The 23,037-nt window shown below is 52.0% G+C and overlaps 1 protein-coding gene across 1 annotated transcript in view; it reads left to right on the top strand.

The window, feature by feature from the left end:
- The window catches only part of PLXND1 (plexin D1), a 92,774-nt gene continuing 69,737 nt past the window's right edge, over positions 1-23,037 (top strand). Inside the window, exons 1-3 of the mRNA XM_067303555.1 lie at positions 1-1,308; positions 18,967-19,143; positions 22,161-22,292. Coding sequence (XP_067159656.1) covers positions 1-1,308; positions 18,967-19,143; positions 22,161-22,292 — 1,617 coding nt within the window. The remainder of the gene's footprint in view (positions 1,309-18,966; positions 19,144-22,160; positions 22,293-23,037) is intronic.

The following is a 23,037-nucleotide window of genomic DNA, read 5'->3' as shown; positions in this document are numbered from 1 at the left end:
ATGGCTCCGGCGGCGGCGGGCGCGGGGGCGCGGGGCCCCGCCGCGCTGCTGCCGCCGCTGCCGCTGCCGCCGCTGCTGCTGCTGCCGCCGCTGCTGCTGCTGCCGCTGCTGGGCGCCGGGCTGGAGGTGCAGCGCAAGTTCCTCTCGCCCACCCCCACCAACAACTTCGCGCTGGACGGTGCGGGCACCCGCGTCTACCTGGCGGCCGTCAACCGGCTGTACCAGCTGTCGGGGCCCAACCTGACGCTGGAGGTGGAGGAGGCGGTGGGGCCGGTGCTGGACAACCCGCTGTGCCACGCGCCACAGCTGCCGCAGGCCTCCTGCGAGCACCCCAAGGTGCTCACCAACAACTACAACAAGCTGCTGCAGCCCGACCCGGCGCAGGGCGTCCTGGTGGTCTGCGGCTCCATCTACCAGGGCTTCTGCCAGCTGCGCAGCATGGCCAACATCTCCGCCGTGGCCGTGCGCTTCCCGCCGGGCGGCGGCGGCGGCGGCGGCGAGCCGGTCACCGTCTTCCCCAGCATGCTCAACGTGGCGGCCAACCACCCCAACGCCTCCACCGTGGGGCTGGTGCTGCGCCGCGGCGGCGACACGCGGCTGCTGGTGGCCGCCACCTACACGGGCTTCGGCAGCCCCTTCTTCCCCCGCAACCAGAGCCTGGAGGACCACCGCTTCGAGAACACGCCCGAGATCGCCATCCGCGCCCTCAACGCCCGCGGCGACCTGGCCCGCCTCTTCACCTTCGACATCAACCCCTCCGACGACAACATCTTCAAGATCAAGCAGGGCGCCAAGGCGCGGCACAAGCTGAGCTTCGTGCGCGCCTTCCTGCACGGCGGCGCCCGCCGCCCCGCGCCCGCCGCCCGCCGCCCCTACGCCTACCTGGCGCTCAACAGCGAGGCCAACGCGGGCGACAAGGAGAGCCCGTCGCACAGCCTGCTGGCGCGCATCTGCCTGGGCGGCGCGGCCGAGCCGCCGCTCAACGGCAGCGCCGAGCCCAAGAAGCTCACCGAGTCCTACATCCAGCTGGGGCTGCGCTGCGGCGCGGCCGGCGGCTTCACGCGCCTCGTGTCCGTGTGCCCGGCGCGGGCGGCCGGCGGCGCCGAGCGCCTCTTCGGCGTCTTCGCGCGGGCGGGCGGCGGGCGGCCGCGCTCGGCGCTCTGCGCCTTCCGCTTCGCCGACATCGAGGAGGCGATCCGCGCGGCGCGCAGCGCCTGCTTCGCCAGCGCCGCCGCCGGCGCCGCCGTGGCCGTGCTGGACAGCGTGGTGCAGGGCACCGGCCCGGCCTGCGAGCGGAGGAACATACAGGTAGGCGCGGCGCGGGGCGGCGCGGGCCGGGGCGGGCACCGGGGCCGCCGCTGCCGTCGGGGCCGCTGCTGCCGTCGGGCCGCGCGCCAACGCGGGGCAGCGCGCTGCCCTTGCTGTTCTGCTGCGCGCCGGGCAGGACCGCCCCGCGTCTGTGTTGTGTGTGTGTGTGTGTCCCGTCCCCCCCCCCCCCGCCCCCTCGAGCGAGCACCGGCTTTATTCCCGCGTCCCCGGTGAAGCCGCGCTGACTCGCGCTTTGCTTCCCGTGCCCCCCCCCCCCGTCGGGCGCGCGGCGGCGGCAGCCCTCGCGGGCAGCGCCCTCGGCCCCGGCTGCTGCCTTCCCACGTCCCCGCGGCGCGGCCGCGGGCGCTGTGCGCGCACAGAGCCTGCCTTGTTCGGCTGCCTTTGGGGTGAAAGTTTGCCATTGTCACAATTTGTTACCGAGTGGACGTAAATGTTAATGCCAGATAAAGGCGCCTGTTTTCCCTTTCGCTAAAGACCTGCACTGTTAAAAAAAAAGAAAAAACGAAAAAGGAGCTGCTCTAACACTGCATTTTTCCCTTCTTCTGGGAAGGATGCATAACAGCTCCATCAAAGATCGTAAAAACATCTGTTTGATTTCAGAGGCAAGACTGAGCGTTTGGGCTTGGGCTTCCCTGTGCTGTGCCAGTGGCAAAGAGAGAAAGGTTTGCCATGGTAACCGAGGTGTTTAGCGTGGCATCTCCATGCTGTGTTAAAAGATGCAGTCTTAATGCACTGGTTCATAGACCTACTCTAGCAAAGTTGAATAGCTTTCCCCTGGTGGCAAAGTACAAGCTGCCTGACAGCCAGGAAATCTCGTAGTTGTCCTGGCTTTTGAGTTAATTCCACAAAGACTCAGTGCATTAAACACCAGGAGCCCAGCTCTGAAGTCTTGGCACAGTCACAGCTCTCGGAGGAGTCACTGCGAGTCAGCAATCGTATTTACAGGACTGGAAAACACCTGCAGTTCTTGTTGACGGTGGTTGAAGCTCAGCGTCCCTGAGAATCAGACCCTCAGCACCTTGCAGGATCGTAACGTCCCCCAAGAGCTGTCATTGTGTCTGAGGTTTCTGGGAGGTATTTAGAGAGTTAACGGTCCAATTTTAATTGAAAGTCAATGGCAGAAAGGCACCCAGTTCCCCTGAGCTTCTTTAGTACTCCTAGAGTGTTTGAAAAATACAGGTTTTTCTGACTTTTGTTCAGTGGGGAAAATAACAACTCTGGTGTATTAATATTTGAAATACCAAGTGTTACATCCAGTGAGATATTTAGACACCTAATTCCCCAGTTACTCAGCACGTAACTTGGCACATAAATTGCTCAGCACATAAATGAGTTTCCCTGTGTCTTTGGATCTGGCCCATGGTGTTGCTCCACCATACGGCATCCTCCAAAGACCACCACCGCTCTTCTCGGTGCTCTGCGGGTAGGTGGGAAGGGTGGCAGAAAGGCAGCGTGGCTGAGACTGGACTATCCCAGAGCCAAAGACAGTGTCAGAATCTGCATGAGGAGCAGGTTTTACAGCACAGAGCAATAACCTGCAGGAAATAACAAAATCAGTAGACGGTTTGGGGAACTACGCTTCTGATTAGCTTAATTCTGACATAAATGCCATACTTGGGAACTTATCTGTGCACGGAGGTGACTAGGAATATATTGTCTATTAATTCCTCAAAGGAATGGCTGCGTTCGTGGGAATGGTTGAATTTAAGACCAGCATGTGGCATTCAGAGGAGCAAGCTGTGCAGTGCTGGGCTCCTCTAGCCCTGCAGAAGCCAGCAGGACTCCGCTGCGTTTAGCTCTGTGGCAGGATCAGGCTGTAGGAAAGCTGACACTGAAACAGCGGTGTAGGTTATGGCTGCGAGGCCGGACAGGCTTCACACCGACGCCGCGTGGGTGCTGGGGCTGGCCGCTTGCCTCTCGGGTGCCTCGGTTTCCCGAATTGCAGCATGCACCGCCTGTAGTTATTACCGTTATTCAGAAGCCTAGCTCACGTGCAGTAAGGGATTACATTTGTAAAGCTGCTTTGAGATCCTTTGATGTCGAGTACAGCAGGATATAAGTGAAGCAGACTATTAATATTCGTTCGTGCTTAATAGTTCTACATTTCCCATTTATTTGAGGCATATTTCTCTAAAAACACTGACCAAGCCTGCTGGGAAGCCTTCTTACCAGTCAGAAGGAGAGCTTTTCATTATTTCTTTTTCCTTCTACTTAATCTTTAGAATTGCCAACAAGTTAACAAGCTGTTTTCGTTTTCAAGTCCCAGAGTGGCTGTGTCAAGAGAAGAGTTGTAACGTCGTGTTTCTTTGTGCTGCAGAAATCTAACATGGTTTTCCACCTTGGAGACCATGAAATGTTCTCATGCGTTTTGTGTCCCGGCCTGGGAGCGCAGCAGGAAAACATATTACCACAGCAGCTGGTTTGGTGGCGCGGATGAGCGTCCAGCTGCCTTCCCATTACAAGCGCCGCTTTTCTAACCCGTTGGTGGGTTCCCAGGTTTTCTTTTGCCTACACGTAGCTTCGAGGCGCTCGAGTGCTACTGGGATTGTGGCTCGTTAGCTCTTTCTGCAGACGAGGCTGTGATGCCCCGCTCCGGCGGCTCCGGTCGAGCTCGGCAGCGGCGGTTCGGAGCGGGATGGCAGTGCTCGGTCCGGGCAAGCGGGAGCTGTGGCCCGGGGGGCATCTGCGGGGCAGCGGCTCGGCTCGGTCAAGGCGCCCGTGGCGGCAGCGGCGCCTTGGACTCCCGAGGGCTCCGGGTGCCGCTCGGACGCGCCCGCGGCTGGATGGGGCGAGCTGGGAGCTCGGCCCGGGGAGGGTCCCGTGCCCTCAGCAAGAGCGCTCAGCAGCGGGGCTGGGACGCGAAGGAAGCGCGCGGGAAACGCCCTGGGCAAGCTGCCGGATCGGTCCCAGCGAACACCGAGCGAAATCACTCGCCCGGGAGCTGAATTAACACCGACAGCTTAGGGGAAGGAGCGTGCAGTAAGGCCGGATTTAGTTTGAGCTTTTTCTCTCTTTTTTTTTTTTTTTTTCCCTCTCTTTTTCCTTTTTTTGGACTGAGAGTGAGTGGGTGAGCTCTAGGATTGCTTTCCCTCGACAGAAAGAGCTTTTTATAACAATTTTTGTACCAGACAGTGGGCTGTTTCTGTAACGTGCAGCTCGGACGAAATGCCGTGTGACGTCGTGGCTGCGCGTGCGCCGCTACAAGCGCGGGCAGAATCTGAACCTGGGCTCCGGCAGAGGGAAGGACACACAGCCTCTAGCGGACTGTCGGAACTCATCAGTGCCTGGGGACACCGACCGGATTTCTTCGTGTTTAAGCTGTTCCGCCCAGCCGGCTCGCGGTCCGGTTGATCCGGAGGAGCAGCCGTGCGGAGCCCTCGTCTCCAGCAGCGGAGCCGTCTCCGGCTGTGCCGCGGCTGCCGGGCCGTCTCAGCTCTGTTCCCTCGGCTGTAGCACCGGCATAAAGGCCACCAAGCACACACGAATTTCCCGTCACCTCTACAACCTTCCCCCCGTCCGTGCCCAACCGTTGGCTGATTTGAGCATCCGAGTTGGACACAACATGAAATACAATGTCCGGAGAACACACACCGCTCAAGAGACGTGAAGCTGGTCACCCCACCCCGGACGTCCCAGGGATGCCTAAATCCTTCGATCTTTTCCCACCTAGAGCCCCGTGGTCTCCCTCCCCCCCCAAAAAGTCCCTGGAAGGTAGCTAGAAAAAGCAGACGTGTTGGCATTAGATTGATTAGATTAGATTAAATTTGCTATCCAGGGATCCACATCTCCCCTGGGAAATGCTTTGGGGTCTACATCTCAAAAAACAGTGAAAATCCTGTTTGTTTTATATGCTGAAAAACTTAGGCACAGTGGCGTGGGATAATGTTGCGATTCGGCTTTAATTCTCAAGTTTCTGGCTCTTGTGGCTTTGTGTCAGATCCTGCATGTTCATCGGAGGCCGTGTTTTGTGGTGCAATGATGAGATAGCCACCAGTGAGTTTTACTACAGCGGGCTGTTAAATAAAATGAACTCCTTGGGTAGATTATATAAACAGTTTCTGAGATGTATGCTTGGGCATGGAAATATGGTTTGAAACCAGTAAGAAAATGTTCCCAAAATAAAAACTTGTATACACATGGGAATATGACAAAGCATCTACTTACTGTCCAAATACGCTGTGGCGTCTCTGTGGGACTGGGTTTTATAGGAGCTGAGTTTACTTTGAAATGCTGGTTTATACTAATTCAGAAATACTAAACATGAAAATAAATGTGCTCCAACCTTACTCGAATAAATCCGGAGGATTAGCCACAGAAAAGAAACTGGGAATTTGCACTTAATTTATTTGTACATGAAAAATAAAGCAAAAGTTCTTGTAGCAGACTTAATTTCTGCTTTTCACAGCACATGTTGCATTTGGAGTTTGCTAGCATTCGCGTGCAGATGCAGAAAGCCCCGTTATTGCAAAGTGCCTGCTGCGTCGCCGTAACCCGTCCTACTTCCGGAAGCTGTTCTCAAGCGAAGGGAGGTCGGTGCCCCATGCCTGGGGCTCTGCCCTCCGGGCGGCGGTGGCGGGAGCCTCCCGTGGGCTCGCGGGTCCTGGCGCCGCAGGCGGGAGCGCGGCTCGAGCAGGGCCGTGCTGAGGAGCCGGCCTCGTGGGGCTGCGGCGCGCGGGAGCGCTCGCGCCTTGCGTCCTCGGACATCCCTGCGCCCCTCGGGGGTCCTTTGGGCATCCGGGCGGACAGAAGGATAGAGACCAGCTTGGACATTCGGGCTTTTTTCCATTTCATCTTGCCAGGGTCCCTTCGGGGCTGTCCTCCTTCGAACGCCACCCTGAGGGGATGGCGGTCCCTGGCGTCTGTGACCGCGGCGCTGTGCGGCCAGATGCGCCGAGCTGCCCCGCCAGCCAGAAGGTCTCCGGAGACTGCACGAGCCCGGGCAGTTGTGGTGATGCTGGTCAAGTTCGGGCCGCAAATCTGAACGCATGTCCAAGGCCTTAGCGAAGCTGCGGGCTCGGACCTGGATCTGCACCACCGGAATGGCCCCGCCGCTGCGGCAGCAGTGTGCTCCAGGATGGGGAAGGTCCGGGAGCTCAGTCCATTTTTGCATAGCAGCAGTCTCCTGAGATCGGTCCGGCTGCTGGAACGAGACTGCCAGCTTTTTGGCCCCGAACCATCTAAGGGCAGCTGTTCTCACAAGATTTTGGCAGCTTATGCATTGTAAGTGGTGCTGGGATCTAAATCCTTCGGGTCTAACCCAGAAGCAAAGCTGCCTGAAGTCTGGATTTAGAAAAACTCCAAAACATACCTCACTATTCTTCGAAGGAAATTTGGAATTTGTGTTCCTGTCTCATCTCTGTTTAAAATATTAAGCTGTTTCATACTTCTTGCTTCTGGAGCAAAAACCCTTTAGCTATCAGATTTTTATCCCACTTTCTGCTGATCACTGCCAATGTTTAACAGGTTTCGAGCTACTAGTGGCCAAAAGTCATTTCTGGTGGACAGCCTAATTAAAATGAGCCATCGAAAACCTGGCATAGTCTAGAAGAAGTCTGTGTGTAGAGTATCTTTTTTGAGGAGAGTTGGGATAAGCTTATAGCGTAATGATAGCACTTGATGAAGAAGGGGAGATTTTAATGATGTTAAGGATGAGTTTTCTTTTTTCTTTTTTCTTTTGGTAGCAGAAAACATAAGTTTCCAAAGGTTTTTGGCCTCGTGAATCCCTGTCATCCCTCGGTATTTCTCATAGGTCATTCAGTACCCTGGCAATCGCGATGCGAACTGAAAGCAGTGCAAAGGCCCCATAAACCATGTGCTCCGTGGAGCAGCTGTGGGCACTTACCAGCATTTGGGAATCAGCTCACGGAGAGCATGGGCTCAGGTTGGGCTTTCAGCTGTGCTGTGATAAGTCATTAAATAGGAGGGAAATCTTGGCTAAATCTCAGCTTGAGGGGACAGATCCCCCCGGAGAGCAACCCATGCGGGTAATCCCTTCTACTGATGCCTTCTCGTGGCTTGAGTCGAGGGTCCCCGGATGGTGCGCGGGCGCGTGTCGCTGCGTCGTCCCCTCCTGCGAGCGCTAAGGGCAGCTCGGGTGGCCATGCCGCCACTGTCTGCGAGGGCTCTGCTGGTGCGAGAGGCTGCTTGGAGAAAGTCCTCGCGTTCTGGGGAGAAACTGAAATCGTAATGTTATATCCCTGCAGTCTCCTAACCTGTAGCATAATGTTTTGCTGAGATTTGGTGCCACGGTAAGCTGCAGAATCCAGTGGATTTTGGTGTATTTACTAGGTCTTTCCAAACAGCCCTGGAAACTGTTTTTACAAATCTTGAAGGCAGCAGAGAAAAACATGCAATGGCAAGGAAGAGAGAAAGCCTTTCTTGCTTTGACCAAGTAAGAGAGGTGCTCTGCTGCTGAATGCAGTAGGACCGTTCACTTCAGCAAGCTTTAAGATTATTCTGTTGGTCTGGATTTCCTAATTGCTAAAAAACAGGACCTCCGGAGAAGAAGCTAAGAGATGCCATGCAAGCAAGTAAATCACTGTAGTGCTTTCCGACAGCCTGGAGAGCGTCTCTTGCTTTATGCGGATGCCGTCTGTAAGAGGAGACAAAGCACACGTGTGTGTGTTGGAAAGCTGGGCCACAGGTCAGGAGATCCTGAGCTAGACCTCGATCCCGTCTCGCTTTCCATAATCAGCCATTTCACGTGCTTGCTTGGACGCCTCTGCCCTCGGGAAGATGTGTCTCACGTGCGTTAGAGCGGAGCAAAGGTATATTTGTGGGCTAACGAAGCAGCGCGTGTCCCTCAAAACACGGTTTTGTGCCTCAGTCGTTTGTATGTTTGGAGTACTCGGTTAATGAGTAAAAAAAAAAAGTTTTTAATCTTTTCATGCCAGACTACCTAACTAGGCTGCGGTCTGAGGATGCGTGGAGTTGCTCCCTTTCCGAAGGGCCGCACCTGGGCGCCGAGCGCGCGGTGTGCTGGCAGTGCCTGCGGAGGATGCCTTCGCTGCGCCGGCGCGGGAGTGAACGCTGCGATTCAGGGAGGCAGGTTTTCCTGAGGATGCATAAAAGAAGAGCAGAATTCTGCTCACTATCTCGGAGCCTAATTGATTCTGCAGAACTAATGAGGAAAATACAGGAAAACATTTACTATAAACTATTGCTAAATGAAGCAGATTTGAACTGACGCGTGCAAAAGACCAGTTCTGTTAGGTAAAAAGTCGTTACTTTAATGGATGCTTTTTTCAGCCCAGAATCGCACAGATATGCCTTCAAAGCACTTTGAAGATGTAAAGTGCTAAGTGTCAGTAGTAGCAATAATAAGAAAAATAACCTCCGAAGACTGAGGAGCCAAATTTACTGTCCACTCAGAACTCCTTCCTGTGGGAAGGAGTTTGAATATTTTGAAATTGGTTACTGAAGCCAAAGCTAAACATAAATGAGAAACACAGCTTGAGTGGTAGAAGGGGGGGGACTCTCCTGAGGAAAGAGCAGCTAAGAAAATACAGTCTGAATAAATCAGACTTCTTATTCCAAACAACTTCAGCGGGGACGTTTTAGTTCAGCTCTCAAAACCAGTGAGAACGTCCTTGGAGCGAGGCACTCTTGCGCTGATAAATTCTTCTTTCTGTCCCTGAAGAACTGGGCAGGAGAAAGCATTTCCAGCAGGGGTGATTTTAAAGGACATGCAAACTCCCACAGCCCGAATACATGCCGTTTTGGCTACGGCAACCCCTTTGGAGCCTGTTGTTCGTTAATCCTTCTGCCTGCCCCTTCCTGGGGGACTTGGTTGTATAATCCGAAGTGCTGTATTTAATGCGGGACGAAGACTGACCTAACAGGCTTGGCCAGTCTTCCTGGCAGCACGAAGGATGTGCGATCTCAGTTAAAAGGCTGGTTCCTCTGCTTGAAGCAGTCTTGTGTTTAATGGCACGTGCGGGGCCGCCTGACCGCACATCCAGCTCAGGTGCTGCTTGCAGGGGCTGGAGCCTCCGGGGAGGCTTCCAAGCTCTTACGTGCTCCTCGGCACCCTGAGGAAGGCTCCGTTTACTGGATGCCTGAAGTCGGGCAGCTCCCGCCCTTCCCTCCTGTACCTTCAGCTGCAGACGTAACAGAGGACCAACAGCCGTAGGAAGCCCTGGTTTGCTTAAGTGGCCGCCGGGCCTTGCTCTCGCTGCAACCAGCTTGCTAGCTCTGCCTGCCGCTCGGCTGCCGCCCTCACGCCTTCCCAGGCTCTGCGGTCACCTGCTCCCCTGCGAGATCAGCTCGCGCACGCGAGCGCTGCGAATAGGAGCACGTGAGATCTACCCCGGGCTGCTGTTTGCCAGAACTGCAAGAAGAGCTCCGTATTTTAGCCCTCCGTGATAAAGCAAAGCGCTGAGAGCCTCTTCTGGCTTTTCCGAATCACTTCAACGTTGGTGGTTTGAGGTCTGAGTCCGCAGTGGGGGTGAACGTGCCTCTGCTTAAGTTTAGATGCAGCGGTTTAATCTCGTCTAAGTTCAGCCTCGAGAACTAATTGAAGATCTTGATCTTTTTGTCTTTGCAGTCTCCCTTCCAAACAGTTTCCCATTTATTTTTGGGGAGTAGATGGGCTCGGCTTCTCAGGTCAGTTCCCGTTCTGAGTCTGGCTTCAGAAATGCAGACTTCTCAGCCTGTCATTTTATAATAGATGAGCACCTCATGGTCTTTGCTGAAAACTCCAGAAATCAGAGAAAGGCAGAACTACTGATACAGGTAGCTTTATTGTACAGAGCTGACAATGACAGGGCTTTCAGGAATCTCTTGCCTCTGATTGTGCAGAGATTCTTGAGTAATTGCAGAAATGGTTTGAGTAGATGAAAAGTCCCAGGAGAATCACTTGTCTGCAAAGTGTTTGCCTCACCCTGCCTTTCCTAATGGAGATTGTTACTGTGCTCGCTTGGTTTTACTAGTTATTTGCTCTGCTCACTTAATTTGAGAGAGACAAGCCTGAATTCCATACTCATTTTAATCAGGTGAATTTCCCATGTGAAGCTGCTAAGAGTGAATGTCAGAGCTGGCAGGAAAGAAAAGGGTTTGAGTCTAAAGTAGAGGAAAGACAGAATTAGTTTTATATGAGAGGGGAAAAAAAAAAAAAAGGCTTTCTTGTAAAATAAAAATTAAGATAAGAGGCTGAAAAGCTCCCAGGAATCAAAAACTCTTCAGAAGCCAAAGAAACACTTTTCAGCCTTGGGATGACATTCATCTGTTGTAGAAGGGAGGCTAGTGAATTGATTCAGTCATTATTCTTTCTACGCAACTAATGCATCTATTCTGCTGGATGCCATTGGCTTTGGTACAGTGAATGCTCATTTGTCAAGGGAATGATGATTCATGGGGATTTGACAGAGGAAATCTGTTGATCGTTTTTTATAAGCAATTACTTCTATTCAGCAAGCCGTTAACTTTCCTGATTCAGGCCTAGAAAACTCCCGCTAGGAATGAGCAATTCTGGTGCTCTGGGTTATGAATAGAGAGTCCAGTGTAAGTCTGGGCTTTATTCTAGGCGTTAGAGAAGACATCCTTTTCCACAGAGCGGTGGCCAGCCCAGCATGCTGTTGCGTTTCCATGAAACCGGTTAGAAATGTGAGAGAACAAGTGATGTTCCTGGTGAGATCCTTGACAAAGCTGCCGCTTCATCTAGATCCTTGGTCTAGTTCCTTTGACCATGGTAAAGGGAGGGCAAAGACTTGCTGGAACGGTTGGGCAGGGGAGCCGTGAGGTGGCTCGGGCCATTCGCCCGTCCCCGCGCAGGGGACTCTCTTGTGATCCCCGGCCAAGAGCGTCCTGTAGAGAGCCATCGGCAGCCGGCGTGAGTTAATTGATCCGACTGCGGTGCTGCCAGGTCTGGTGGAGCAGAAAGTATGATGTGATCCGCTCCCTGCCTTTTGCCTCCCCTTCAGTCTGGCTGTGAGCCGATGCTGAGGGTTTAAGCAGAGCTGGCACAAAGGCGCTTAGGATCTTCCAGCCTAAAAAGGCAAGACACTCTGGATTTATTTGGTCAAAACCACAAATGATAGCCCACGGTGGAGCACAGCGCTGGAGGGAACGAGACTGATTCAGTCTTCGTGTTCATCTAGGTCAAACAGGAGTCACTCTGCGGAGGTTAGCGTGTTGGCACGAAACCCGCGTGCAGGAGGCTGGGCTGAGACCCAGGGAACGCAGTATGGTGCCCTGAGATCAGGTCAGCTCCGGCGCCTGTGCCAGGCACGCCACTGCAACCAAACAAGCCAAACGCAGCAATGAAGTCTGGATTAGTCACTGCCGTGAGCCGTACTACAGCAGCGCCATGGTGGTGGCGGTGGTGCCGCCTGCCCTGCGGTGGGTTGGCTTTGCAACCGTTTAACGTTCTGCCATCCCTTAGCGAGGCGTTATGGCACTTTGCCCAAGTCACCGTTTTGACCAGTGCAACCCCTTTTTCTCCTCTCTGCAGCACTGTGATAACAAGGGCAGGTCCCTTCGTAGAGAAGAATGAGAAACGGTGGGATTTTTATGCCCTGAGCAGGATTTGCGTCAGGACGCCCAGCAGCAGCCTCGTGGCGGGGTCGGAGCCCGCTGCAGTGAGCCAGGGACATCCCACCGCTTGTACCGCGGGACCCCCCACTGCTCTCGGCAGCGTGCATGGCATACGGGAAGACAAGACTGATGTTCGACTGCACAGCTATATGCAGATAATCATTGTTTCCTAAGGCATAATCAAACACAGGGGTTTATAGAAGTGATCCTAAGAGCTTTTTCTAAGTGGCCTCTCGCATGTGCTTTAGACCCTTCAGGATAACATCAGAGCCGATCCCCGCGGATGTGAGCTAGCAGGGTCTCCGACATGGCTCAGGCTGTGCTGATCTGCACCAGTGAGAACTGGCCCCGTTGCTGTGTCTAGACACAGACGTGATTGCGAAGTGACCCACGGCTCCCCATGGACAGGAGGTGAACCAGGTTGCAATTGCGAGTAGGCGGGTATTTATTTTGATAGCGTGTTGTTTGTGTTGCACTAGTGGCTAGCAGCGCACCATAGGCCACGGCTGGCCTGCGCTGGCGTTGTGCAAACACGCAAAACACACACAAAAAAGCCAGTTCTTAGCCCAAGGAGCTTGTAGTCTAAGTAAACAGCGAAACAGGGTGCGAATTTTATTTCAAGTCTTTTTATTTTAAGGGCGTCTGCTGTGCTTTTGGAGTCCTGATTGTTTAATGTGGATGATTCTTGAGGAAAAATGCAGCAGGATTCATTTTATGCGTGCTTCTGAGCCCGAGTGCCTCAAGTGGTCAAGAGTGCAGAGCGATTTGTCTCCCCTTGCCTGGAGAATACGATGGGAAGTCGCGGGAGCTTTCCGATAATGCCTGTCCTTGCAGCAGCGCTGCAATTAGAGACCGCTTACGTCTCGAGTGCCTTAACAGCAGAGTCCTCTTCTGAGGATGACATTTTCCTCCAGGCATCTTAAAAAGCCTGTTTTTGACAGCTCTGGTTGCGACACTCCAGCAGATAAACGCGTGATTGTGTGTACAAACTGCCAGCGATACTGCGAGGGCTCCGTAATGAATAGGCTGCGCCCGGGGAGGGGTTTTGTGGCCGAGCCTGGGTTTTGCCCCGCACAGAGGAGGGCTTGTACTTTCTGTTTTCATAATGCAGCCAAGTCTGCTTGCCACCATCTCGTGCTGCCCGTTCTGTTATGGTATCCGTGGAACATTTCCACATCAGATTTTAGTGTCTCTCTCTATTGTTCAGCTGTGAATTCATGCCCTGCTATTGTCTTCGGACAATGTCCAAATTAGTTTGAATATTCTGTCTGCAATCAGAGATTTCCTGAGTCATACCTAAATGTTAATAAAAGCCTAATGGTTTATGTTAAGAAAGGCAGGAGATAAAACTAGAATCCTTTTATCACAGAATTTAATGGCCTGAAAATGTCAGTTGTGTGGGAGCAACTGCCAAATTTTGAGCCTATGAAGAAGACTGCTAAGTCCCACAAATCAACAAGTTTGGAGCGGATTATCGGATGCTAGCTATGTCATTTTCCCAGGACTCCAGGCATGTTATAAGCCAACACTTTAATCCACTCTGATATGATGCATGAAAGGGGCTGGATTCACTTTCCACTTACTGTTGCACTATAAAGCTTTCAGACTTTCTGTAGTAGAGTAAGAAAGAGCCTTGCCGAAAGCAAAAGCTTCAGGGCTTTTTTTGAACTACAGCCTGGTTTTGATTCAGAAATAAACTCCATCTTTGCTTGAGAACTATTCTTAAGGTCACAAACACAGGATACGAAAATCAGTACATTTCATGGTTTTCCTGAGTGCTCCCTCACCACTCCTCTTCCTCCTTCTGTTTCCAGCAGACTTCCTTCCGAAGCCGACATCCTGCAGTCTTGCCTCTCAGGCAGACTACTTAAGGGTGAAAGAGTTGTAATGGAAATTCTGGTAAACCATTTTTTTGGTTTATGTTCATTTTAGGCCTGAGATAAAGAACTGAACTTGCACCATAAAAATAGCTTAACATTTGAGCTCTGATGCGATTGGACATCTTTTATCTATTTCTCGCTTTGTTTTTGTGGTCATGCTAAGGGGTTAATCTGACTAAGCCTTGCTCTTCTGTTTGAATTATTTGGCACCACTTGTGAGATTTCATAAAAATACAAGGGCCTCCTTGGGAGCGTGCGGGGATGGCAGCGATGCTGCTCAGCCCTGTGCAGATTGTAGGTTCGCTCCTGCTTGCATCCAGCAGTGACTTTTCTTTACCATAGGAGTGGCAGAATCCGATGTTTTGGATGGAGAATGATCTGAATCCATACCCCCAATATTTCCATGAGTTTCTGAATATCCACAGTGTGCAGCAAAAAAATAGTGCCAATATAGTAAATGCCCACAGGGTTGTTTTAAAATGCAGAAGCCTGAAAGATACTGGGTTCGGAAGAAAACTTCTGTTTATGCTTTGCCCGCTTCAGGGAAGGTCGGTTTGGTTTCAAATGGAGATTTAACCCATTCTGCATCAAGAATCCTGTTAGCACTAGTTTCAAGGGAGATTTCCCAAGCTGCAATGATTGTCTGGAATGATTGTCTGGTGCCTGCAGAAGGATGTGACTTGGTCATATCCTGTTTACCATAAAATGACAGAGTTAAAATATCTTCTTGGTACTGTAGTTCACAGACAGGAGCAGCATACTGTGTCACCCCACCCTGGAACCCGGGCGAGGGAAACACCATATGTCTCCTTTTGCCTGTCCTTTGGAGCAGCTGATGTAATTTAAAGAAAGGTGTTTTAGCGGAAGGATATTTGCAACCAAACTAAGGCCTGGTCTGCACTAGAATAGTTGCATCCTGTTTACCATAAAAAACACTTTGTGCTTATATTAGGTCTGTAACGCGTGATTTATAACCAGGCAGCCGCAGCAGATAAGGAACTTCCCCTGCCTTCAGTCACGTGTGAGAAGAAGGGCTGCATCCCCAGCTTGGGAGGTGGGAAAATCTGCAGGCAGGCAAACACCTGCGCTCCCGGGAAGCCGCTCTGGAGCGGTGGTGCTGAACATCCCTCGGTGACCCCGAGCAGCCTGACGTGGCTCTGGGCCGCAGCTGCCCGGCGGTTAGGATTTTCACACCAAAGCCTTATGAGCTCCAGTTAGTTAATGCTGGTAAAGAGTGCTGAAGGGGAGCTAGGGATAATTATCCCCAAGCCAAGTAAGACCAAGTGCGTTTCTAAAGGTTTGGCTGCAAATGGAAGGGACTGTGAGTGACTAGCCATACCCTATGTATGCTATAAGGAAGTTATGTCGCCCAGTTACAGGGGACACAAACGCTTAAGAATTTGGGCTGCAATTTTATTTTTTAATAGAACAAAATGGTATAAAACTGCAAAATACATTTATCAAAGTCGCTTGCGTTCACAACACTTGATCCTTGTGTCTCGGTCCCATACAAACCCAGCTATAACTCCAAGTGTGTTACCTTCTCCTTGACACTCACTTTAGCAGAAAGTTTTTTAAATCAGTCTTTGTTACTTCATGTCTGACACAACCAACAAAGGCAGCAAACTTATGGGTCTTGTGACTGCCGGAACGGAGGAGACCGAGTATCATGTTGGTTTTCTTGGAGAGAACTCAGTCTGCAGCCTGTGGCAATAAATTTACACTTCAACAGCAGTAGGGAAATGACTTCTAGAAACTGTTTGCAGCGATTTACTCTGTCTAGGCAGTGAAAGAAGAGCAGTTCTTCAAAACAGGAGAATATTCTGCTGTGTGTGTCTCATGCATGGAGGATGCTCTGACTCTTCTCTCTAGTAGCTGCTAAAAATACCTCCTCAGTAATGTCCATGAAGGCACTAAGTATTCAGGAAGCAGTGGGGTTGTGTTTCCTGAACAGTTATTACAACAGATCAACAGCTGACTGGCACCTAAAATTCACGCCCATCTTTATGGAGCTGTCTGCTCCCTTCGCTAATGCAAACATGGGCAGGAGGACTGTGCCACCGGTTTGTGCTCCCCACACTTGACCCATCCCGCTGGGGACCTGCCCAGGGCTAAACCTAAGGAGCTGCTGCAGGGAGGCTGCCAGTCCTGCCACGGTCCAGTGGGGGAATTTAACCTCTCCCCGCCTACGTGGGGATATGTTCCCTCACACCCAGCAGACACCGACCAGTTGCTCAGCATACGCTTTGGATTTTAGCAAGCTTCTTCCCCAGTTTCCTCCTCTGTGCATGTGTTGTGGTGTGCCACCAAACCAGAAACGCGTCCGTTCGGGGCAGCCTGGAGCAGGAGGGCGCGCACAGAGCTGCCCTGCGTAATTGCCCTGCATCGCGCCCCAAACTGGGGCAGGACGGGGTGGGCGTGAGGCAGGAGCTGATGAGCACGTCTTGTGTGGGGCTCTTGCTCTGTATGCAAGGCCTGATGGATTTGCCTTATCTTCTAAACTTGTTAGCAGCAGATTCAAGATTGGGAATTTTAACATGACTGAAGTGAGGAGAGAGCTAAAGACTTAGTCTGACTCCATAATAATAACCTAATGATAATTTAGGAATTAAAATACAAAACCTAGTACTCTCGACCCAGGCAGGAATATGCTAAACAGGCTGGCTCTGAACATTTTCTGTGTGGTAGAAGCACAGAGTCCAGTATCTTAAAAAACAAAGATACAGCCTCAAATCCCTGCATTTGGCCTGCTTAAATTAGCACTCCCAATTATTATTTTGGAAGAGATACCTGTATGACGGCTTGAGTTTGGTAAGGTGTAAAACGTGCTTAGTTGTAAGGATGTATGAAGTCTGTCAAGAGTGTTCCCCTGCTTTGAGTTATGTGCAAGTACTTCCCGCAATCAGGGCCATAATTTCCTGGGCTTTTAGGCTAGCCTGTAGTCTGCAAATATCAGCAGTTGTTAGCATGTCAGTCCTATAGCTGCATACCAAACCCCAGCAAGGGTGACAGCAAAATCGCTGTTTCTTTTGAGATGAGCTTGAAATGACACTGCAGATGATGCAGTAATGGCCCTCAAAATGTACCCGTTATTTGAATGGCTTTGGCTGTACCCACAGCCCTTCATAAAAGCTGCTGCAGAAGCGACAGCAGGTAGATTATCAGCAGCGAGATGTTGTGATATTTAGACGTTGCTGAATCCATCTGCATTGCCCGAGCAGAAGTTATAAGGAGAGTCTCCGTGGATTCCGGGCGAGAGTGGCTGTAACTCCTGGGTATGCCTTAGAGGGATCGGAGCACTGCAGAAGATCGGCCAGGTTTGCAAACGTCACTGTCGAGCAGGGACTGCGCTAACGGATTTAGCGCAGGACGGGCAAGTCTGTTGCCTCGGTTTGGGCCACACGAGCCAAACGCCTGCTGACGGAGTATCGCAGAGGAGCTGTGTTCGCCGCTGCCGTGGCTGCTGTACACCCGTTAACAGACCCAAACGGGAGCGCCCGCACCGCTTTCGCACCGCCGTGGCTTGCGGCACGAGGCCGGGAGAAGGGGCTCAGGCCTGCTCCCGAGCTCCCAGGAGTCCAGAAGAGCAGCCGGGCCTCGGTCCGCCGCGGCGCCGTGCTGCGCGTGGGGAGAGCCGCTGCGCTGGGGCCGGGCCTCGACGGCGCGGGAGGCCCGAGGCCCCGGCGGGCGGGGGACGCAGGGGGCAGGGAAGCGGGGGAACAGCCGGCGCCTGGCGGCGCGGGGGCAGCGGGCTGCTCGTGCTCGCTGCCCCGGGCGCGGAGGGGCCGGGCCGGGCGGAGCGGAGCGGAGCGGGGCTCCCGGCCCTTCCCGCAGCCGCCCCGCGCGGCCGGTTCCGCAGCGCCCAGCAGGGGTCGGGGATGCGGCCGCGCTCGTTACCGCGGCCTCCTCCCCGCGCCGCCTCCCCGGCGGGGGGGCCGGGCCGCCCAGGCGCCGCGCCTGGGGCACGCGGGGTGCCGGGGCGGAGGCGGGAGCGGTGCCGGGGCGGAGGCGCCGTGCCGAGGCGGGAGCGGTGTCGGGGCGGGAGCAGGTGCCGGGGCGGGAGCAGGGTGCTGAGGTGGGCGCGGTGCCGGGGCAGGAGCAGGTGCCGAGCGGCCCGCGCCCGGCGAGGCCCGCGGCGCTTCTGCCGGAGCTGTCCCGCCCCTCGGGCGCTGGGCGCCGGCCCGCCCCGGCCCGCCGGACCTCCGGGCACCGCGCCGCACCACACCGCGCCGGCTGCTGCTTCGCGCCAAGATGGCGGGCGCGGCGAGGCGGCGCGAGGCTGAGGCGGCGGCGCCCGGGGCCGAGCTGCCGCGGGGGCCCGCACGCGGCTGTGCTCGTGCTCGTGCCCGCGGGGGGTGAGGAGGCGCTGGGGCCACTGCCGGCTCCTGCCGCCCCAGCGGCCTGTGCCTGCCGTACCCGCTGGCCGCACCCTGGGCCCGGCTCTGGCATCCTCGCGCCTCAGGGCCCCTCAACGGGCAGCTTGTGTCCTCCGAGCTGTACGGTGTGTTTTACTCTTATATATGTAGGCGTCTCTGCGTTACGTGACGTGACTAAAGGCGCCCTGTCAGCCCTTTAAGACCCGTGGAGACGTTGCTGTTGACCGCGGTAGCAGCAAGATCTGCACTTAGGGTCCGGAGCGTCTCCACCAAGGGTGGTCCCCCAGCTCCGTTCTCATTCGTTTCCTCGCTCGCTTGCAGGCAGATAATATTTTGGGTTCTTTTATTTGAAAAGCTTTCCTCGTCACCTTTTGTCTTAGAGGGACAGGGATGAATGGGGTTCGGTCAGCACCCGCCACGGCACAGCGCGGCTCCAGCGTCCCTGCGCGTGCGGAACGGGCCTGGTGAGAGGGAGCTGCCGCGGCTGGGGCTGCCCTGCTGGAGCAGCCTGCTGCTGGCGAACTAATGGTCCGTCCCAGAAACAGAAATCGCCATTGTGGAAGGTCAATCTTCAGCACTCAAAAAACCTCACCTGCAATGCATTAAGTATTGTCAAAGTCATTAAGAGCTTCTAGATTCATTCTAGAGCAGAGGCTGCTCTTCCCTTTGGGTTTCGCTGTTAGTCATGCAGGGGTTTTTTGCTGGTGGCTACTCCAGCAGGAGCCTGTTGCTCCAGCCAGACATCTCCTGCGTCCTAGCTGGCGTGTGCACCGACGCACAAACAGGATCTGGCTCTTGTTTGTCTGTTTGCTTTGCTGCAGCCCTTTGACATGCATGTCTCTCTGCAGTTACAGCCGGAGCAGCTGGACTGCGGAGCAGCTCATCTGCAGCACCCTTTAGCCGTCATAAATCCTGTCACAGCTACGCCAGTGTTCACGTACAACGGCCTCACGTCCGTGGCAGTCGCCAGTGTCAATAATTACACTGTTGTGTTCCTGGGCACGGCGAATGGAGGACTCCTGAAGGTAAACGGAGCCCGGGAATAAAAAGCACGAAGTGCACTGGGGAAGGAGGGTTGGTGGGGAGAGGGAGGGTAATCGGACTTTTCCCTTTAAGGCTTCTGACTTGTATAGAGGAAAATATCTGTCAGGTTTATCTTAGTACCAGCTTTCATTTGGCAATAAGTAATTGGATTCTGCTGAGCAGCTATACAGTGATACATGCTGCCAGGTGATTGGTGTCTGTTAATTACTGTTCAAGGCTGCCATGTGAGCAGAATGTACTTGATGAAACCTATGCTGAAAATGTTATTGTGCAGCATTTAATTATTAACAGCTCTTCTAATAAATTCTCTCTTGAGCTGATGGCTTTTCAAAGCACCGTGTAGGCAAGGGAATCACCAAGTGATACTTCATCAGTGCTGAGTCGAAAGCAAGTGTGAATCCCTGCATCTGATGGAGTTGAAGTATTTATTTTAAATGAAGTGCCAAAGGCAATGTAGGGCAATGCAGTTCCCTTGATCTAGAGCCAAGATGCAAGGCCAAGATTTCCTTAACCTTAGTGCTTGAACCTTACCAAAGAAAGTTTTGATTCCAGCTAGTCACAAGAGTTTGGTGTAGTCTCAGCATCAAAAGTCCATAGAGGAGAAGGGGGAAAAAATCCTGGAGGAGAAAAATGGCTGATACCTGTTCTCTCAGCGTAGAGTTAATAGTGCATAATGTGGAATATTGGATCAAAATGCTTGAAGAAAAGAAAACCAATCCAAGAAACTCACTGCTTTGATTTTTGCCTGAAGGGGCAGGTAATTCATGAGGGTGGGAGGAAACTTGCATCGTAGCCAGGTGCACCAGGCCTGGAGAGAGGCACATACCACACGCAGAGCAGCCCTTGTTCACACAGTATTAACAACTCTGCTTCCATTATCATTTCAGAGAAAGCAGCCTTATCTGCTGAACCTCCATTAGAGAGAGGCTCCTGGCTACCCTTTGCTAGGATAATTTGCTCAGATAGCTCTAATCTAATTCTGCAACACAGCTGCATAACCAGAAGCCCTTTTACCTTCGGGGCTCCTTGTTATTTGGCACGGGATGCAAGATACTTTGTGTGAGTTATCGTTCAGATTTGCTGCCTGAGAAAAGACAGCAAAGGGGCAGAAGTAGTGTTTGACCAGCTCCTGCCAGCAGCAATTATGGCTGCCAAGTGTATGGGGAATTAATCAGATAGGCTGCAGACGGGCATTTCATGAGGGCCATTATCTCTGCCACGTCCAGCAAAGTCATTAAAGGAAAAACAGTGCTTGGACAGCAGTGGTCTGTGTGAAGGTGTGGCAGGGTGTAATATCCTTTAAAGAGACAAGGGTGTACAAGGGATTGGCATTCTGGCAAGTCACCCCCCTATCAAGTTCTGAAAGTCTGTAGAAAGAGCCGCTGTGATGGGATTATTCAGAATTTCACCCAGATTAGTTCCGGCCTACGAGCATGACACGTCTTGCAGGCTGTCTCTGCTCTCACCCTTTCCCCCTACGCTCCCGCTAACACTAATGTAGCCAAATGGGGGATGCGGTTGCTCACATGGACTGGTGGCCTTGGGCATGTTATCCAGCCCTACTCTGTGGTGAGAGGGTGAGCAGTCTCGGTCTGTGCTGCTGCTGCTGCTCCTTGCCCCGGGCAGAGCTGCACTTCTGTGTAGATACAGTGCAAAATGTGTGAGGATTAAAAAGCAAGTATAAACGAGACCCATGAGGCAGAGGGACCTAGGGATAGATGCCTAGAAAAAGCCAAGTGTTAGAAAAAAACTCAGCAAGAAGAGAGAAAGGATGGTCCTAAAGCTAAAATGAAAGGCTTCAGGGCTCATTTCTCGGACATCTTGGGTGATCTCAGGCAAATTATTTAGTTTCTTGATAGCTAGTTTTCAAAATGGGGATAATGATAGTTCCCTTTCTGTGCATAGTAGCTTACAGTGTTTGCATGCAGTGCTTAGCACAAGGAAGCCCTATGCTTCGAGTGTGTGCTAACTATCTTAATAGGACATGTGGATGCTCCTCTAATGTAATAATTAATGAATTCAATATTAATTAATACAGACTTTAGAGAGAAGAGGCATATTGGTCCTTAAAATTATTGCCTTCCCTGGCTAGAAAGGAGGTAGGAGTTTTCCTGAATCCCTTTCTGTTTTAAGCTGAAAAGTCACTATCATGCAAAACTGTGCAGCTCTATTGTTATTTCCTCTCAGCAATGCCACATTTAATTTTCTGAGTTTTCAAGTCAAATGCCAAGATGTTCTGGGATCTGAGAGGAAGGCTGATTTTTTTGCTGCCTCTTCCATCACTGCCAGCGGTTTAGCTGGTGATTCATGAGGCAAGGTAGAATTCAGCTCTCTTCCTGCAGCTGTCATGGTCTTCTAGAGTTAACAGTGATACGAGCTTCTTTGAGCCAGAAATGACAGCACATATTTTTCAAATATGCAGGGAGTAGGGGATGCCATCTTATACAGCCACATTGCTGATTTTCACTGTTTTCATTAAGCTTTGGGAATAAAACGTTCTTTGTAACAGCAGTGAGCATTTATGTAATGAAGGCTAAAGACTGATGCCATTTATGTTAGGGTAGCAAGAGTAACACTGCTGTGCCATGCTGATGTTGCGCTAACTTGAAAACAGTCATCTAGTCAAGTCATGCCATGGATAGAGCCTTACACTAGAAGTTTTCCAGGCAGTCTCTTAAATAGAGGCTTTTGAACCAGAAGGACCAAGGGATGTGAGGTTTGTTCATCACTAGACAGTGCTCCTGGCCATTGCATCTGCTTTCTGGACCACTTAGTGGCTTCCCTGTACCATGGCGTTGGCTTTTCAGTAAAGCTCTGTGTGTGGAGCTTAAAAAGCGTTTAGAGATTTACAATACTTTGAACACTGTAATGCATTACAATGCTTTGAACAGAGCATTGTTAGACACCATTTTGATTCTTGTTTGTGACAGAGAAAACATCATCTCCTCCCCATAATGTTTGAAATATGGTCTCAGTGAATGGCTTCTTTTCACTATAGATTAATCTGGACAGTTCCATGAAGATCATTAGCAGGAGATCCATTTCAGTGGCTTATGGAGAGCCTGTTCATCCCATCATGCAGTTTGATCCTTCTGATTCCACCTACCTCTATCTGATGACATCCTATCAGGTGAGATCTTTATTCTTCAGGAAAACAGTCCTTTGAGGAAAACGCATTTGATTTAGTGTTCAGCATGAAGTTGAGGGCAGAGAGGAACAATAATATTTGCTTTAATATTAACGGGCAGACCTGAAAAGTTTAGAGGTTTGCTTGTGATGCCAAAGTTTGGCTCGTACCTTGGCTCAGACCTTTCCAGAAGGTATACCTGTACCTTTTGGTTCTCCTGTCTGGAGTGGAAGTCGTACAGAACAGACTGTTTCCTTGAACTGTTTAATTTCTTCAAATTAGTAACGTTCTGAGACCAGCCATTCCTCTAGTCTGCCTGCTGGTACTTGCATTTCTGCACAGAATCTGGTAACACAGCAGGGGGTCCACGTTTCAAAACCTGTTATAAAAGGTTGCAGGTGTTCAGCTTTTGCAGTTGCTTTGGACTGTTTCAGTGTCCAGATTCAGGTGTAGTTTGGATCTTTATGTCTTCAAACTGGTGAATGCGTTGGGGAACTAAATTATGATTTGCCAGTCTTATTCCTAGTGCAAAATGTATTAAAAGTGCATAGATTTTTTTTCCTGCCTTGCAATGATTCACTGGAGTTTGGGCAAGATTTAGTGAAGATTTCTGTTAGCCACTGTGGCTTTTTTATCTCTATGTTGGTAAGATAAAAAGAACAGTGAAAGGTATTGTAACCAGTCACACTTACGGGACTGCAGAAATAAGCAGAGGTTGGTCCTTCATAGAAAACCAAAAATGTTGTAC

The sequence above is a fragment of the Apteryx mantelli genome, chromosome 12, assembly GCF_036417845.1.
Source record: "Apteryx mantelli isolate bAptMan1 chromosome 12, bAptMan1.hap1, whole genome shotgun sequence".
Lineage (NCBI taxonomy): Eukaryota > Metazoa > Chordata > Aves > Apterygiformes > Apterygidae > Apteryx > Apteryx mantelli.
This window is presented reverse-complemented; position numbering and strand designations above follow the sequence as displayed.